Raw genomic sequence first — 19,574 nt, 5'->3', positions numbered from 1 at the left:
TCTTTTTGAGGAGATATCAGAAAAAAATATTCTGGCAAATTCAGACACATAGGTACACAGACACATAGATACACTGACACATAGGTACACAGAGGTACACAGAGGTACACAGACACATAGGTACACAGACACATAGGTACACAGAGGTACACAGACACATAGGTACACTGACACATAGGTACACAGACACATAGGTACACTGACACATAGGTACACAGACACATAGGTACACAGGCACATAGGTACACAGACACATAGGTACACAGAGGTACACAGAGGTACACAGACACATAGGTACACAGACATAGACTAGGAGAAATCTAATATTACAATTTTATCGAAAACATTTAATTACAATATTCAAAATGTATTCCTACCAGGGGTTGATGAGCAATCATTATCCTCGGCAACATTTTTCAAGTTACATATAATCAACATCATCATCAATCAACCGGGGCCAAACCAGTGTTAGATGCAGGCTTCCCCAAGCCGCCGCTGATCTTCCATACACTCTACACAAGTTTTATACCGCAGCATAAATGTTTGCTCCTTCTCTGAATCTCTCCCATTACGAGACAACTGAAAATTGCAGGGCGGGTGCCGTTCACCGCTGAATCTCGGAACGCGCAAGCGGTTCAACACGAATTTTAATTAGACAGGCACAGTGCCGTTGTTTTTAAAGACCCTGTACTCACCGCAGAGATCTGGAGCGACACGACCGCACTCCATGATAGCGGACGCCAAACTGTGCCACACGCCCTCTCGCATGGCCTTGTGGGAGTCTCGGTACCCATCAAGTTATTTTCGTTCGTCTTTTATTTCGGGTTCCGTTCCGATGACGTACACGTGTACGTACGTCATCGGAACGGAGAGAGAGGGTTAAGACGGGAGAGGGTAAAGGCTGCTGGGCACATCGTGGAGGGCGTCGCCATCGCTGCTGTCCGGCGCTTGCTGATTGTGGTCCGTCTCTTCCCTTCTCAGATCTCCTGCCAGTGCCTGCATGAGTGAGACGGAGCAGCAGCCGGGACAGACGGACGTCACCCACGTCCGTCCGCAAAGCATTCAGGTTCGGTGGCAATGCCAGCAACAACGGGTGAAAGTTGGATGAGCTTAGGGAAAACGGTTAAAGTAATGCTGGATATCAGCACACCTTTTATAAGCACATATCCGATATAAGCAACACATGCTTACATTACACTGGTCTGGGGAAGGTAAAGACAAACGTCTGATTTACACTCCTGGCTTTACTTCGAAAGGGTGTGCTTGTGTCCAGTTTCCATTCGTCTTGTGATTCCCCACTAAGGGATAAGAGACTTTATAAATCCTTATTTATCTTGGGACCGGGTGTAAATGTGGAAGATTTCCCTTCTCACGAATGGACAGTGCCAGTTTTGGGTCGACTCAACCCACCAAGGTGAATGACATGAGAACCATTTAGTGGGAAGTCAACAGTGGTTGTCCTAAGATCAGACCATTTCCCATCACGGAAACTGTGGCTTTTCCACAACTGGTCTGGGACTGCCTTTGAAGGATGAGCTCTGCCGAGCATTCGACAGTGTCCATGGGAGATGCTTTGATCTCATTTGTGCTGGATGGATCCTCTGGGATGCAAGAGTCTTGTACAGATGCTGACAACACTCCACCCATGTTGTGATTGACGCCTCCTTGCACCGGAACAGCTTTCATCACCATTAATTTACACCACTGCCCTTAACTTGTATTCTCATTGACAGACGTGTCAATCTGCCACGGTCGGGGAACTCTAGTGTTGTCAATGACCCGAGTAAGAGAAAATACGGTCGTGGCCAATAGATCGTATGGATCTTCAGATAGAATCAAGCCAGGAGCGCTGAGGCAAAAAGCTGCCGTGTGTATGGAAACGTGACGGTGGCGGAATTTAATAACTAAAGTGTTATCAGACCAAGTAGTTAACAGGTCCGATGCAACATTTTTGCCTCTGAGTAGATGGCAATGCAGACATTGACCTATCTGTCAGCGGGTCCCTCCGGTGGTCTTGTCTGGATTGAACTGGGTAAATGGTAGCGTAGAGTGTTTCAGCCGGCACTAAAAGGGCTTGTGGTCTACGCTCGGACTGAGATTAATGACAGCTGCCAGACCTGTGCTGAAAGGTGAACGTTAAGGTTATGTTGCTGATGGCCACAGCGTCATTCAGAGCAAGGTGCGGAATGTTATTCGGGTAGTTTTTCAGAAGAAGAAAGTACAACTGATCTGAAATGCAAAGTGAAACTTTTACATTGCCAACATCTTTTGCGATCACGGAGAACGCCCTATACCGTGATGAGTCTTGATACATTTCACGCAACAAACATTGAATAGTGTCGTTTGTGGCGGATGTGCAATGGGACGATGGTGATTTTGGCGGGAAATTCCTCTGTGGGTTGTAAATCATCAACGTCCAATTACGCCGTAAATTGAATGACAGAAGATAGCATCTTAAAACTCGAAGGCAAAAACCACCCAGTGATTTTGTTTAATGTGCACCTTGGCAGATGATCATTGCCTTTCTCAAGGAAACGGGGTGATTGGAAGAGGGTGGAAAACACCTCCAAGCAAAAACGAGGCAAGAGAGAGAGAGAGGAAAGAAAGACAGGCTCTGTGAATTTGTTACGGTTTTTCCTCAGGGGAAAACTATCAAAAGAGACGCTCCATATTGAAATCACATTTGTACGTGTGGTGTTGGCTTTCCCGTGACCTAACAGAGGTCATTGCCTTGGGCTGTCCTCCCACAGACCACACCGAGTCAGCGTGGTCTTCATAACCACAGTGCCCTGTGGTTGTGCCACCATTCAATACACAGTACATAAAAAAATATACTGGCCATAGAAATAAATGTTGCATGCTACCACCTTACAACAATGCTGTTGACAGCACAATGTATAGAGGTTGTGTCTAGGCAAGGATTTGCATGCCTGGAATGAGTAGAGCTCTCCGATGTGTTTTCGGGCATGTTGCTTGGCAAGATGTTTGACGTTTCAGTCCACGTGCAAGAAGCTTCTCACTCTTGCAGACCAGGGTCACTGCAGCAAAGGAAGCTACCCGGGTGCCATGAGTTCTCGCCTGGCTAAACAAATATACTTGGCTTCTGCCGGAACTACATTTGTGTATTCTTGCTTCTTTTGATATAGTCACGTAGAAGGGAAACAATAAAATAATAAAAATATAAAATAATAAAATTCTCACGACGTTTCGACTGCAACACAAGCAACCATCATCAGGTGTGAAAACCACAGCAAGAAAATTTGAAAAAAGTGGCGTTTTTTTACGTTAGCACCACGGAGAGCGATTTGGCAGTTATTCAGATAAACGAGTCCATCTATGTTCGGAAAAGAGGAGGGCGGAGACGAAAATAATGGATGTGGTCTGATAGCCACCATAAGCGTGAACAATCAATTAAGACCCGCAATTGTTTTATCAAATCCTTCCAATGATTGCTAAGCCAGAATCCATCTTCTCGGTTAAAATTGTCTGTGTTTGTATATGTGGATAGCCTCATGCACGAATCTCTCATGGTAGCCAGATGGCATGCAAATAACCTCTGTCTTGGAGAAGTCAATGTCATGTGAGCCTACTGAATTATAACAGTGATCTGCCACGGCCGAGGCGTTGGTCCTACCGTATTTTAGGTCTGCTTTGTGTTCACGGATGCGGTCCGAGACATGTCGTTTGGTTTCTCCAATGTAACTACTACCACAGAGGCAACTTAGTTTGTAGACGCCAGGGTACTGTATGTCCGGAATCACATCTTTTACAGACCGAACCAGATCACGGATTTTATGTAATGTGTTGAATCGGACCTGGATCTTGTGTTTATTTAAGATTTTGGAGATATTTTTTTGTGATCCCCGCAATGTAGGGTAAAGTGATGGTTTTGAAATGCTCCTCAAGAGGGTCCTTCTTCTTCTTCTTCGAGAAACTGAATTGAAGGAAGAAGCTAAATGAAGACGCTCCCAGCATGTGGAGCGTAACACCAGACGCCATCTCAGAACAATGCGGCGTGCAACCTGAAAACACTTCGGAGGGTTACACCGCACAATCGCGGACAAAACGTACGACGTGAAAATGGAGATGTTTTGATGTTTTTTTGAAGTCGCTTGTTTAAACCCTATTTTCAGTATAAACACGAGTTGTGATCCGAGACAATCAAGTTTAAAGCTCGGCCTAAAGCACAGGTTTTTTTTTACATTGTGTGTGGCTGCAACGTGGTATTCACGTGCACGCATAGTTTACATACCGCCATTCAGTGTGCATGGCAGCGATTTTAGTTTTTTTGTTTTTATGGAACCGTATTTCATACACATTTCAAAAGTGACACCGCTTGAAGAAGTGGCAGACCCACTGGCATGCCATTGGCGGCTTAAAGTATGATTTATGAGCAACCTGGTTAAACAAAAGGGAAACAAAGTTTAATGAGATTGCTTGTAAAGACAAACCGAGACAGGTCACTGTGCCCAAGCCTGCCGATGCACAGCCCCCTTTTATTTCATCTCGTGAAGCGATCGTTTTGCTCAGGGGGTCGATGAAAACATTTTCATAACTTTGGCAAGAAAAAAATATTTATCAAAAGGTAGACTAAGTTGCTTAACCTTTACGCAGTGTCATTATTGAGGTGTTTTGTTTTTCATAAGTTTTGTTGACTTGACCTAAAACAAAAAACAAACTATGTATCATTCGTTAACAGTTTATCATTGTATCTCTTTAATTATAAAGTAAAAAATGTATTTTACTTAAAATTATTTTTTCTTTAATCTTTTGGATACATTATTAATGCGGTACTTGCAGACTGTACGATATAATTTGGCTGTATATATTTTTTGTACATTTGCAGCCATTTTTGTTATTCGATTTTGTGGTTATTGTGTACCCATGTACCCGCATGCAATGTTATTTCGCCATAAATAACCTCCAGGTCTCCCTTGAAAGAGAGGCCTGGAGCTCAGAAGCTCTTATCTGCTTTAAATCAAGGCCACCGATCTCATGACTCTGATACAGGAGGAGCATTTGTATGTATTGGTGGTACACCGTGTAGCTCATAACGTTCGTCTTCCAACTGCGTTGACATCACAAGAACTGATTTTGGCCGCAAGATTCAATATCTTATGACCTGGGTTTGCGAATTGTGGAAAAAAAGTATAAGTATTGCGAAAAAACTCCTTGCTTAAATATCGTACACCTCCGGTGTGCCGTCAATACGTTCAATTGCATACTGCACTCACAGTCACAGTCGCAGTCACACCACACGCGAACGAGAATTTGGCCATTCTCATCTCTCATCGCAATTTGCGAGCCACTGGCTCACATCCATAAACACTGGAAACCGATCTAATTGAAGTGGTGCAACTGCTGCCATATATTGAATACCGCAATAATTCTGCAATGGCGGAACAACGTTTATCACCGCTGGACTTCTAGAGATCTCCCGGCACTGAAGTTCAAACGGTGGGAAATTTACTTAATTCCCCACCCCCCTCCCCAACGGCCCTGTCCACTAACAAATATAAGTGGTTGCACCGAAGGTAGTCAATCAGCAGGTCGTGTGTGGTAGAGTTTGGCTTGCGTGGAATATTAGGCCAAAATACCCCTCGAGAGGGGCTGCCCCTAGTGAGCAGTGGCGTGAGCAAGTAATTGTAGGGCTGATCTTCCACCGCTTACCTTTTGTTTACGTGAGCGTGTTATTTCTGTGGTTCTTGGCAGTCGTGTGCGGCGGGCAAGTGCCTAAACCAGAGCGAGGGTGAGAACAAACCCAAGGAGCTGCCCCGTTCTCCCCCGACCGAGGAAGCTACACGGGGACAGCCGGGTCCAGCCGAGGAGAAATCCCAGACTCCTCCGCAGCCCCCGGCAGCCAGAGACCAGGCCAAGGCAGAGCAACCGGCAGACAATGGCCTCCTACAAACAGGAGTGAGCCAATGCAGTCACGCACAGCAGGATAAAGCGCATATCAGGAGCGCATTGCTTGTGCTTATGCTCGATCATGATAATAAAAGGATGACGACACACACAGAGCAAGGAGTTGTCACGTACCAAAGTTGTATTTAAACTCAACTGACAACTGAACTATTTTTAATGAATCAGGTAAGGCCCACAGAGCTACAGTATATATTTATTTTTTAGAAGCGACCTGGCCACAAATGATAACTCAACAAAGCAGCTTTTCACGTGGAAATGTACAGCAGGCAAATACTCTAAATGCGCTTTTCTAATTATGGAGGGAAAAAACTGGAGGACCCGGAGAAAAATCCACGTGACCACCTCCTGTATACCAGGCGAGGCACCGCAGTGAGCAGTTGTGCAGTGATTAGCACGCCATGCTATGGACCCAGCGGCCTGAGTTTGCTTACCAGCTAGGGCTAACAGTGCTATCTGAACTGCTCCTTGGCCTGCCACCCCACCACCTCCCTCTTACACCAACCTACATTGGCTAGTGTGGTGAAGTATGATCAATGAACTGTGCTGACGTTGTGTCTGGGGGCCCTTCATCGAGCAGTGCATTGGCAAAGTGTTGGAAATGTTAGAAATATATATATTTTTAACGAATTTGCTCTTTGAATTTTTCTAGTTACAATATTTCACTTTTCACCTTTTCACAGCCCAATTATAATCGGTGTGAAAATTGGCTGGAAAGAAAAGAAATAAACCCCAACAAGAACAAAAAAACAACCCAGATGTGCAATGTCGAAATCCGCTTTGCCTCGCTTCCTCCCACTACGGCTGTCGTTCTCAGGCTCGGGGCTCGGGCGCAGACGTGGCAGGTGGTGTCGTGGAGCCGCCCAGGGATGCTCGGGGCGAGTGCGGGGGTCAGAGGAGTGTGGAACCGTGGGCCGAGCCCCGCGACGGGGCGTGGGGCCCCTGGGGAGGCTGGAGCGCCTGCAATCAGCCCTGCGGGCCCGGCCTGCGTTACCGGCAGCGGCGCTGCGACCTCCCGCCGTGAGACGTCTATTTTTAACGAGCCCCGCGCATTTGAAAGCGCAACTCCCCCGCCACCAGCAGTCCGCATGATAGTGGGATCACCCAACCGCCACCCGTGGCATTGCATTGCTGTAGCGTCAACAAAAACAATGTAATGAAGAGACATTTTAGCCACTAGAAGTAGATGCCGAGTAATAGAGAGGGCAGAGTATTTTTTGCACGATGCTTTGCACCATAACGACCCAATAAAACTCACTTTCCTGCGGTTATTCACGAAAATTATTATGATCTACAAAGGGGCATCCCTTCATCACTCAGCATGCAATCGAGCAAGGCCACATGGAGTGTCATGGGATGTACATATTCATAATTCAGTGCTTATTACGTATTTACACATTTATTTACCAACTGGTTAATTCTGTTGAATGTCGATCTGGGCGAACTACAGTGGTTATTTCGGCTTGCGATGGCCGTGGCTGTTAACACCATTCCAGGCTATCACTTTCCCCCGTGTTTGGTGTTTGGATAAAACAAAAATTGCGAGGCACGACGCTTGTTGCAAAAGCAGCACGGGCCACTGCCAACCCGTCGAGTTTTCCACCGAGCCCAAAGCCATCGGGAGACAAACCCCCCCCCACCCCCCTTCTTATCTGCATGCATCTCTCCGGCCTGCAGACCATGGCAGTTACACTGTCCGGGTCGATGTGGTTCATTTACCCTTTTAAGTGGGGTTTCCTATTTACTCATAAAAGCACCCCGGGAAATGGCAAGCCTTTACCACATGGGCCGGCTTTCCAAAAAATTGCAACGCTTCTGTCACTTGCGTTGTGCCCACGTCAGGCCAGTACGCGCTCTCTGTCTGAATGTAAAACCGAAACGCTGCAAGGGCCAGTGCAGTTCTTGAGAATATATATATATTTTTTGGTAAATTAAGCTTGAGAGTTTCGTTCGCATTTAGCAGCAGTGAGGCGGAACGGTTGACCGACACATTTTTGGCTTCGGATTTCAGTCTTGTTCTTTGTTTAATGTGTACGTTGGTGTGGTGTCGTTATATGTGCAACAAAAAGCCGACCTGCCTTCAGCATCCTAATGACATCTTAAAAAACAATAATTGTTATTTTATGTCCTGCACCACGTCGTTATCTTTCTTTATTGAGCTTTCCTTTTGAGTTATAACTGCACTACGATGTTTAATTACAAATATATAATTAAATCAAATGCGTAAATGGCATCTCAGAAAAAATTCAAGAAACAATATCTTTTTTTTACTTTGGGTCGAATGCTAGTGCAGGGGTAATACGAACTCATTAAATACAACATGTATACATGTGTACGTGTTGTGTATGTATATTACATGTACACCTATGTATCTGAATTAAGGATGAATAATTAATCAATGCATTGTTCTACATTTTTAAACAAAAAACATTTCCACTGGCCACCTGACTTATTCCATATGGGCCCAAGTTGTGAATCCACGACATTAATTTGTCTAAATGCCACCGCATACCAAGGCAATGTGGCATTTGAAAGAAGCTGTGCAAAACAATACTCGTACTGCAACACGTCTGCCTCCAATAGCCTTAAAGATCAATGTTTTTCAATAGTACACACATGTCTATTTCGCAGCAGGCACATGTCTATAATATACAAACGGCATTGCTAACGCACAAAACAATTACACTCTTCCTCTCCTTACCTACGGCTTTGTATTGTGACGTGTAAGGTCTGATAGCCGAAGGACAGCCTCGGGGTGGCAGGGGGGGGGTTGTAAATGTATGTGTTTTTTTCTGTTTAGTTTGTTGTCCTTCCCCCTGCACCTCCGCTCAGCCCGGTTGGCTACGTACGGTGCGGCAAAAGTCAAACATTCGTACAAGGCTGAGTCGTCCTGGGGAAGGCACAGGACCGGTTCCGATCTCACTGGCCGCTGACGTTAGCCGTTGCTGGAAATGTAATCCAGGTTGCCGGTTTCCTACTGCACCATGCTAAAACCACGGTGCAATCGCTCCTCGCCGGTGCACCACGGTGACCGCACCGTCGAGCGCAGCCTCGTGCGATGACGGCACGCGGCCGTTGACGGCGACGTTGAACGCCGGCGACTGAATGCGACCGAGCCCTGTCGCGAGCGTGCCCTCCGCCGCTTTATTTTTTTTTGCCTTCACGCCCCCGTCAGGCCTCGGCCCGGCGGAGCGGAGTGCCGCGGCGGCGACGTGCAACACGGCGTGTGCCAGCTCATCTCCTGCGCCGAGGAGACCCCCGCGTCCCGCGACCGCCAGTGCCAGGTCCTGCACTGGGGCGGCCCTCCCGCGCCGCGGCCACGCCGATGGTCCTCCGTCACTGACCCCGGTGAGCCCCGCAGGCCTGGGTGTTTTTGTTATTTTACCCGACGGCCGGTGTCGCCCCCCCACCCACCCACCCACACCGGGGAAGCCTGCGGTGCAGAGTCAGGGGCGATCCCTTTAGCGGGTTCACGAACACTGCATATCAGGGGTGACAGGAAAGTCTCGTATCGCTGCTGTCGTCTTGCTAATGGGCGAGCTTGTGAGCTTCACGCAACAAACCGTCCATAGTGATAGGACTATAACGCGATTTGTAACGCTCGCAATTGTTTCACAGACCCAAATGACCGTAACTCTTGAGACGCGGAGCCAAGCTGTGTGTCGCTCGAAAGCCAGGGCGGAAGCGGTGGGCCCTTTACCGGTCACTTAAAAGTCGGTGCAGATTGAACACTGCTGAAAATTTGCAGCGGGATGATGGCGTTTCAGACGTGGGAGGGGTGGGGGGGAGGGCTGCCATGGACAAAGTGCGGTTGTTGATTGTATTATTCTGTCCATTTAAATTAATTGTCATATATTAATTAATCATGCATTAGTATAGGCAACTCTGAACTGGTGTAAAAATGTATCGTTCAATTTTCATGATTGTATTCATGAGAATGGGATGAGTCCAGCTGTATGAACGTGTTATTTGGGCCAACAGGCCAGTTCAGGGCCCCGGGGGGGCCAGGGTTGGAGCTCCACGGGGGGTTGCTTCGGCCAGGACAAACACAGGTTGTAAACACAGGTTCGTGGGGCCAGCCCAGAGTTAGCACGGAATCAGCCCAGTTCCTACTGGCCACGGAAACAAGGCACCATTTATTCACGTGAATTTGGCCTCGTTCGTTTGACGTTCGTTCTTTTCCTCCGTCACTTGCAGTTACTTCTTCAGATCAGGGCGCTTTGTGAAAATGTGCCAAACTGTCACTTCTTCCTCGTCCGAGACAAGACAAATAACTCTAATTTCTTCTTCGCTGGCGGCGCTGTTAGTGGTTTGACGAGACCTGGCAAGTCATAAATAAACAGAGGTAATGTCAATGGAGGCAAGGTTACATTGGTAAAAAATATATAAATATATATGTTACACCTGACATACCAGGATGGCCTGCTGGAATGTACGGCTGACTGCAGACGTTTTGAAGTGCTCCATGTTGAGTAAATTGCAGGGACGGCATGACACTGGTACTTGATGATAGAGTTTAGAATCCACCTGTAGCTTCTGTTTGAAATTCACGCTGCCCGAACCTCACTATTTGCAAAAAATAGAAGCATTTGCTGGCACATTTTATTTTTGTATAAAAAATAATTTCACCAATTTGCGCAGTTTACGTTGCTGTTGTACACTTCCCTTTTGCCGACTTTTCCCTCTGGAAAGTTGCGGCGGTTTGCGGCCTCCGCTTTAGCGTGCATGTGCACTCGTTAATCTCGGCCTTGTGTAAAGAACCATTGCTCCAATCCCCCCGGGGCGACTTGGGGGGGGGGGGGGGGGGAAGGAAGGCGAGCGGGCAGGCACGGGCGGGCAGTAAGGCATGCGTGTAACTCGCATGTCTGCTCTCACGTGCTGCGGATGTGACACTCCATGAAGCGGAGCACACACACACATGCTTGCGTTTGCGGACATGCTGGCTTGCCTGGCTGCCCCCGTGTGTGATTTTGGTCACACACAGGGGCATCGCTTGGGGCAGTCTTTCTCAACAGTCGATCACACATTGCGCCCCCCCCACCAACCACCCCCCTCTCCTCCCCCCCACCCAAACATTTTTACAGTCGGGTCAAAACATTTTGAACAATATTTAATGTCAATTGCAAATAAGCAATGGGTGTCTCAACCTCTCTCTTATACATGGTTGTCCTTACCCCACACCTCTGATTCGCACAGTCAAGCTACCTACAAACATCCAAAGGCGAGAGCTAGGGCAGAAATGCACGAGATACAAAATCAAATCTTGTCGTTACTAATTCTGTTTGGCGTTTAACATTTGTTTCAAGTTTGTTTAACATCGACTGTGTCGTGCCCCTCTTGAGATTGCGTATGCTCCCTCCCTTTAAACAAGGTCGCGTGGCAGGACTGATCCACATATTATAATTTTACTCAGAACTATCTTCTACAATATGAGATATTTGAAATACACTTTACCATAGGATTATATACATAGATATGAGGTCTTGATATGAATAAGAATAAGGGGCTTTGGATTCGTTGTGTCTACTGGAGTTGAGGCTTACTGCGGTAAATGCCTGTGTCAAGCTCCGAAGCCAGAAACCTCTTAGATCTAGAGATTTGAGCCTGAGGACAGCAAGGCAAATGCTTTGATGCTTTGACAAAATAGAGTTGCAAAATGGTTGTCTGTAAATGTGTTCAGTCGCCATCATTAAAATCAGCAGCCGTGGTTTAATCCACTGCTGGATGAAAGCCTCCGCAAGCTGCCACCATCCCTCATGATCCGGCAATGTGACATGGCAAAAGTTTTACACAGATTTACATGCTGACAGAAAGCTTGTGCAGTAATATGAATGTGATGGGGGCTCCTCTGGTTGCTGGGAAAAATCATGTTGGTGTCATGTCATCGAGATCTTCTCAGCCAGAGGGCATTGGTCCGCTGAACGTGACGAATTGTAACGATGAAATTGTCTTTTCCACAACTGGCACCACAGAAAATTGGCATTGGAATAAAGTTATAAAGAGGACACACAGATGAATGAATAAATGGATGTGCAGAGTGTGTAACGTTACATTTGTGGGGGGTCTACACAGTTACTAGTTTGGGTCATAGCTTTTGCCCTCAAAATGATTGCTCATTTATCACCTGCAGGGCTTTGTGCACCCTAACAACAGTGCACATTGTGGACAGCAAAGTGCTGTGAAATGCCAGGTTTTGCCACTTGGGTTGCAACGCAAGCTCGTTTGCAATCATGCGAACAGCCTTGAAATTTTGGCAGTGGCAGTAACAAAACATGAAAAGATTCCTGGAGGGAACAAAATGTGACTTTAGCGTTTATGGCTTGGTATGTATATTAAAAAATCGATGGCTATATTAGCAGTGTGAAATATTAAAATTAATAACTCGGTATCACAGCAGGTGGCGGTACAAAGGCCAGGCACCTGAAAAATAAACCTTTTTTTAAATCCAGGGCTGTGACAAGCTAAATCTCAATAATCATTAGTTGGTAGGGCTCCTTGGTTGTGGAAGTTGGTCAAAGGGCCTCCACTAGAAGGAGCTCTAGAGAGCCCTCTCTTGAGGGCAATTTACCTACTCTTCCATGCTGGTAAGATGTCTTGAAAGAGGTGGATGTACCCACACTCTAACCCACCACATGATCGACGAACTACAGAATGACAATTTTTTTTTCCGGGTAGACAAAGGCATGAGGATGTAAGACATGTACCCAGTGTTTAAATTGCCATGCCGGGAAATAAAATTGGCAGCATGTTAACAATGACAGCACGGCAGCTTCCCTTAGACCAGTGGGTTCCCAATGTGTAGTATGTGGATCACTCGGCCATGGGAAGTGCTCCACAGAACTATTTCTGATACAAAACACCATGTTTCTTTTTACTTTACTATATAAAAAGTACAATTATACATAAAGTAAGGTCATCGCCTTCATGACTTGTCAATTAACATTTTACAGAACTTTTATAGAAAAACATTTATTTTGAAAACTATGCCACTGGTACACGGCAGATTGTGAGGGCTGACAGTCTGTTTAACACGTAGGCTTTTGCGACCAATATTATTCATGAAGTTTTTTTTTTGTTAGATCGCGTAAATATAAATGTGCCGTTAACTCCACCACCACCTGATAGAGCCAAGTGGTAAGGTTTGTCACGTAAACAACAGGGCTGACAGTGTCCTCTCTGGGTCCAAAAATGGAACCACTGCGCCGGGTAACATACGTTTAAAATGGTCTGGGTCGTTGTTGTGATTTGGCTTCCAAAATTTTGGTAACCGGCGTTTTACCCTCTCTGCTCCAATGACTCCGTTACCCCCCCCCCCCCCCCCCCCGGGCCCACAGAGCGGCCGTGTGCCCTGTTGTGCACGGCCGGGCGCAAGGAGGGCGCCACGCTGGCGGCCGAGTCCGTGCAGGACGGCACGCCGTGTGGACCCTACGAGCGTGACGTGTGCCTCGGCCGCAGGTGCCAGGTGAGTGCTCGTCCAGTCAAATCATCGGGACTTTTGCTTTTAATTGAGGCTTTTTTTATTGTAAGGGAGTTCATTTTCCAAAATTTCATCCCGATTGTCATACTCCCTCGTGACAGCACAGGTGAGACAACAAACATTGCTGCGAAAATATTTTCCGAATGAGACGCGGTGTCCTTCCGCATCTCTCGCAGACCTCGATTTGAAGTTTTCATGACTGCAGGGATCCATACTTTTTGGTTCTTTCGGTAAAGTCACGTAGGTACATGTCTCGGACCGTGTTCGCGAACACAAGGCAGATCTGAAACACGGCAGAACCAATACCTCTGCCGTGGCTGACCATTGCTATAACGCTGTGGGCTTTCATGATATTGTTTTTCCGAGACCAAGGTACTCTGCAAACCTTTGGGCTACTATCAAAGGTTTGTTCATGAAGCCATCCAGATATATAAACATAGACATAACTTCAACCGAGAAGATGGATACAAATTGAGCAATCATTGGAAGGATGTTATTAACCAGGTAAAACCTTAACTGCTTTATGGTTGTTGCCTTCATATCCGCATCTCCAGTTTATTCAGCCTCCCACTCCCAGCCCCGCCCACTTCCCCCCCCCCCCCCGGAATTTTGTCTGCTCGTCCCCTAAACGCTCTCGCAGCGCTCCCCTCCCCCTACTCCACACCCCCTCCCCCATCTCTCCCCCCCTTGCTCCTCCCCCCTCTCTTACCTCTATAGCCTATTGTCACGGCAGCCCTTTCACCAACTTCAGCAATTGTTTCTTGCTGTGGTTGTCCCACCTGATGATGGATGCTTGTGTTGCGCCTGAAACGTCGTGATTTATTTTATTTTATACCTACGTGACTTTACCGAAAGAACCAAAGATTATCTCGCTGTTCGACTCTTAGTATTGGAAAATGGCCCACGGAAGCAGATACCATAGAGTAACCATTTAGATGTCTTCAAGTGACCTCTGGCCCACACATAGTTGAGGGTAGTACTTCCCATTGCATTTTTTAAGATGAGAGGGAGGTTTGTTGCACGAGCTGGAAACTATTGAAATTAAGTGCAGAACCAAATGTAATGTGATGGGGATTTTGTGCATTCATTGGTGACCATCGCCTTGCTATACTTGAGAGGCTAGTTTAATCACAGGGGACTGCCTGGATTCAATCCCACGCCCTCGGTATTGCTAGATCGGAGCCCTGACCTTTGAACCACCTGGCCATCTTCCCTTCACATCATTGTTATGTTGCAGAGGTGTTAGACATTTGTAGTGGGTCCAACTGAGTCGCAGATATTGTTCCTTTACCAGACTACAGCGAGTTACTGCTACGAAGGGTCGATTCCTCACTCGGGTCTCCGACAACGTGATTGTCTTGTAGGACGGAGATCTTCAGCTTGAGACGTAGATCTTCCCGCTTGTTGATGTTGAGCTTCCTGCTTGTAGATGTTGAGCTCCCGGCTTGTAGATGTTGAGCTCCCAGCTTGTAGATGTTGAGCTTCCCGCTTGTAGGTGTTGAGCTTCCCGTTTGTAGATGTTGAGCTCTCAGCTTATTGATGTTGAGCTCCCAGCTTGTAGGTGTTGAGCTCCCAGCTTGTTGATGTTGAGCTCCCAGCTTGTAGATGTTGAGCTTCCAGCTTGTAGATGTTGAGCTCCCAGCTTGTAGATGTTGAGCTTCCCGCTTGTAAATGTTGAGCTTCCAGCTTGTAGACGTTGAGCTTCCAGCTTGTAGAGCTTCCAGCTTGTAGATGTTGAGCTCCCAGCTTGTAGATGTTGAGCTCCCAGCTTGTAGATGTTGAGCTTCCAGCTTGTAGATGTTGAGCTCCCAGCTTGTAGACGTTGAGCTTCCAGCTTGTAGACGTAGAGCTCCCAGCTTGTAGATGTTGAGCTTCCAGCTTATAGATGTTGAGCTTCCCGCTTGTAGATGTTGAGCTTCCTGCTTGTAGATGTTGAGCTTCCCGCTTGTAGATGTTGAGCTCCCAGCTTGTAGATGTTGAGCTTCCCGCTTGTAGATGTTGAGCTCCCAGCTTGTAGATGTTGAGCTTCCAACTTGTAGATGTTAAGCTTCCAGCTTGTAGATGTTGAGCTGCCAGCTTGTAGATGTTGAGCTTCCCGCTTGTAGATGTTGAGCTCCCAGCTTGTAGATGTTGAGCTTCCCGCTTGTAGATGTTGAGCTCCCAGCTTGTTGATGTTGAGCTCCCAGCTTGTAGGTGTTGAGCTCCCAGCTTGTTGATGTTGAGCTCCCAGCTTGTAAATGTTGAGCTTCCAGCTTGTAGATGTTGAGCTTCCCGCTTGTAGATGTTGAGCTCCCAGCTTGTAGATGTTGAGCTTCCCGCTTGTAGATGTTGAGCTTCCCGCTTGTAGAATGCAGCGACCCAGGGACCCGCCTTATATCCCTTTCCCATCGGGGCCGCTCCGCCCTCGGCTCCGCCCGCCTTCCTGAACATTCTCGTTCCCTCTTGATCCTTTTCAAAACCTCTCTCCGGACAAGTGATCACCCACTAGTGCCCCCACCTGGGGCCCCCTGTGTGGACAATCCGGATCACGTGTTTACAGGGTCAACCAAAGTGCCATGGCCCGGGGCAACCCTGCCCCTGGGCTGACACTCACCCCCTCCCCCTCGGGGAAGCCCCCACCCCAGTGCTAGCCAAGCCCCTCTAGGGCTGGTGTCACACAGCCACCCACACGGTGCTGTCCCCGCTAGGGCTGGTGTTACACACAGCCACCCACACGGTGCCGTCCCCGCTAGGGCTGGTGTTACACACAGCCACCCACACGGTGCTGTCCCCGCTAGTGCTGGTGCTACACACAGCCACCCACATGGTGCTGTCCACGCTAGGGCTGGTGTTACACACAGCCACCCACACGGTGCTGTCCACGCTAGGGCTGGTGTCACACACAGCCACCCACACGGTGCTGTCCACGATGTCGGAACATCGAACAGCACGACCCTTCCGGGCCGGCACCATACAGTGACATCCGCGATGTCACTACACATGTAATAGAGGAGTAATGTATTGTCTGCAGTAGTTTTACATGAAGGCGCGATGCTCCTACGTGGTGATTTTCAACCAAGTAGTTTATAAGCAATTGACAGTTTTAGAAACAAGGACTGTGACACCGGCACACGTGGCCTACTCGTTTTCAAATACCATCACACGAACTTTAAGGTCCACTGGAAGAAAATGGTTAATATGCACCTGTAGCTGCTAAGAGCGGTGCCAGGTTATTCCAGTTGCTCACGTGGTGCATCTAATTCAGTGGTGTATGCAGCCTATTTTGAGGGCTCTAAGCAGAAATATTTTTTGGGTGCGCCACCTGGCTTAATAAGCATAGTATGCCGGACAAGCTACACAACTGAAGCATGTAACGATTGTGTGAAATAAGTAACGTAGCATCCAATGACCATTTTTTGTTTCCAATACTCTTGTTAAAATTATGAGCTTTTTTAATCTTAAAATTTTCTTCATTTGAGATGATTTATGATACACCCCAATTTATTATTACTAATTAATTTGGGGCCCGCCTCCTCCACAGTGTTCTTGTGCACACATCAGCCATTTGCGTTTCTCCAGTTCACCTAAGGGCAACTCTTTCTTCATGCGCCTATATATTAACGGAATTACAGGTGAATTGGAGGGTTCCCGCCCAAGTGTAGCTCACATCCTATATAGCGTGTATTTAATGAGAACCAGCGGTGCAGTGGTTAGTGTAGGTAGTACTGTGAGCACCTCAAACCTGGAGACGTGAGCTCGATTCCCAATGCTTACGTCGATGGCATGTGATAGCTATACCTGTACCGGGGCCTCTCCTCGGTCAACTCGGCCTAATATGAGTACCCCGTGTGGTGTGTACACTTTAGCAGTGGGGGAAGCAAAGGTGCACCGCGCCTGCCTCATTGAGCACTCGCTTCGAGCACTTGCCCCAACATTCTAAGTGTAGCCTGTACGGGGATCTCTGTCTTTGTTTACTTTGCCATATGTTTATTTTCCCTTGAGGGAAAGAGATTGGCTGGCATGTATTTCTAGCCATGTGCTACGAGTGTACATTTGCAATGCGGTAATGCCCCGTTATTCCCATAGTCACAATCATATCAGCAGTTGGCCAGAAATATGGCTGTACACTTGCAATGAGCGGCATGACATTTTTAAGCAGCTGTAGTTGTCAGCTTTTGCCGAAGAGAAAGGATTATGCAACTATTTTGTGTGGCGTGGCATTATTTGGGGGGGGGGGGGGGGTTGGTGGTAAATATACAGCATCAAATTATAAATACAATAAATCCAGTCATTCTCACTCCCCTAATAGACTAAGGCCTCCCCACAAGATGTTGATCGTGGGTTTGTTTAATCATATTTCACCACCCTGGTCAGTGCGGGTTTGATAAGTGGGGAGAGGGCAGGAATGGCGTTCTGATATCACTTTCTGCTGATGTTAGCCACGGCCCTAAAATCCAACCTGGGTCACCACTAACCACTTTACCAAACGTACAGCGCGTGTGTGTGTGGGGGGGGGTGTGGGGGGCGGTATTGCAGCGGTTAGTGCGCTATGCTACAAACCCAACAACATCAGTTCGAATCCCGCTCAAGGCCAATACCAGCGACGATTATATTATCTGAACCGGTCATAGGCCTCTCCTAGGTCGACTCCACCTCAATTGAGTACCTGGTGTGGCGTGTAAACATCACCACTGGGGAGACAAAGGCGGCCGGGCATGGTATTTGCCACCCACCTGTACGGACCTTCATAGGTGCTCACTAACAGCACTTGCCCCAACAGTCTGTTCAGGTGGTACAGCGATACGGGGAACTTTGTCTTTGTATATAAATTTGTTCAACTGTGAGGAATCTGTTCCTCATTATTTTTTTTCCCTAAAGATTCACCCCTGTCACCCACCCCTTCCCAGAATCCCCACTCACATTCCCATCCTACACTTCCTTTTCACCCCTCTTTCATTCTTCCATACAACACAGACCCCACTACTCATATCCGCTCCTCTATCCTCAGATAATAAAAACCAAACGCCTTAAGCAAAGTATTGCGATAGATTAAAAGCAACTTTGGTTCCAAATGAGGCAGCCTGCACAACTCAAAGTATTAATTACATTAATTAACTTTCAGGATGCAAACTACAAAAATAAACCGAGATATAAATTGCCGCATTTACAAATGTTTAATCACCCGCGTTCATATTAATTATTGTCTGCGATAATTTGGCAGCTCAAGTTCAACATAAATCTGAGCATTTTGCATTGCCAGCATGGACACGTGCAACATGTTCTGCGGATTGACACTGGATATTCCATGGGAGGGCAGTCATTTGCTTCATACCAGATCGCGGGTGACATGTAGAATGCAGTTGCAGCATTGAAGAGGCACGGTTCGCCCGCCACATTTAAACCATTAGGAGGCAAAATCCATCGTGCCTCTGCACAAGCAAGGCAATGGCTAAGTGGCTGTGATGAAAATGATGACAATTTCACCTTGAAAACACACCAAATTGCTTCCAGGTGATGTATGACGCCCTGTGAACCTCACGGCCGCGTGGATCTGTGACTTCCATTAAACGCGGAGGCAGCCGGTTGCAAGCTCCTCCACTGTAAATATTCGCCCCAGCGTCCTGCATGCTTGCCCTATGGCCTCTTTATCCACTCTCACCTCTCAAGTCACCGGGTCTGTACGTTTATAGAAAATTCCCAGATCTGTTCATGCGCACGATTTTCTTTTTTAAGGGATGTTAAGTCCAGCTGTCCGCGCCTGCTTGCGGATGGGAAAGGTGACGACCGTCAAGTTTTATATATCACTGTGAAAAAACTTAGATCAGCTGATCCTGGTCTACTCATCATTCCAAAGTCAAGCTTGTGGTGATGGCCTATGGGAGGCCGAGAGCCTTCTCCAGCCAGGCTCTGCGAATTTGGAATCCCCTTCCTCGGTCCGTTAGGAATTCCGAATCACATTTTAATTCACATCTAACAACTCACCTGTTTACGGCTTTTCCTGCAACTTAAGATTGAAAAATCTATTCTTTTGTCTGATAGGATTACTCTGCAATTATTAGTACAGTGGTACCTCGGAGATCGAACTTAATTCGTTCCAAAACCGTGTTCGAACACCGAATTGTTTGAACACCGAATCAATTTTCCCCATAAGAATGAATGGAAATAGCATCAATTGGTTCCCCACCCAAGGATGCTC

At 47.2% G+C, this 19,574-nt stretch overlaps 1 protein-coding gene across 2 annotated transcripts in view; it reads left to right on the top strand.

Moving 5' to 3' along the window:
• Nucleotides 1-19,574, top strand: part of LOC116939525 (A disintegrin and metalloproteinase with thrombospondin motifs 17) — a 122,696-nt gene that overhangs the window by 78,822 nt on the left and 24,300 nt on the right. For both annotated transcript variants that reach the window (XM_076066707.1, XM_032948026.2), the window contains exons 12-16: nt 982-1,066; nt 5,713-5,916; nt 6,740-6,942; nt 9,098-9,270; nt 13,257-13,384. In XM_076066707.1, coding sequence (XP_075922822.1) covers nt 982-1,066; nt 5,713-5,916; nt 6,740-6,942; nt 9,098-9,270; nt 13,257-13,384 — 793 coding nt within the window. The remainder of the gene's footprint in view (nt 1-981; nt 1,067-5,712; nt 5,917-6,739; nt 6,943-9,097; nt 9,271-13,256; nt 13,385-19,574) is intronic.

Source organism: Petromyzon marinus, chromosome 1 (assembly GCF_048934315.1).
Source record: "Petromyzon marinus isolate PM22_M1 ecotype Great Lakes invasive population chromosome 1, UKy_Petmar_22M1.pri1.0, whole genome shotgun sequence".
Taxonomy (NCBI): domain Eukaryota; kingdom Metazoa; phylum Chordata; class Hyperoartia; order Petromyzontiformes; family Petromyzontidae; genus Petromyzon; species Petromyzon marinus.
The sequence above is the reverse complement of the archived record's forward strand: the minus strand, read 5'-3'. Positions and strand labels throughout refer to the sequence as shown.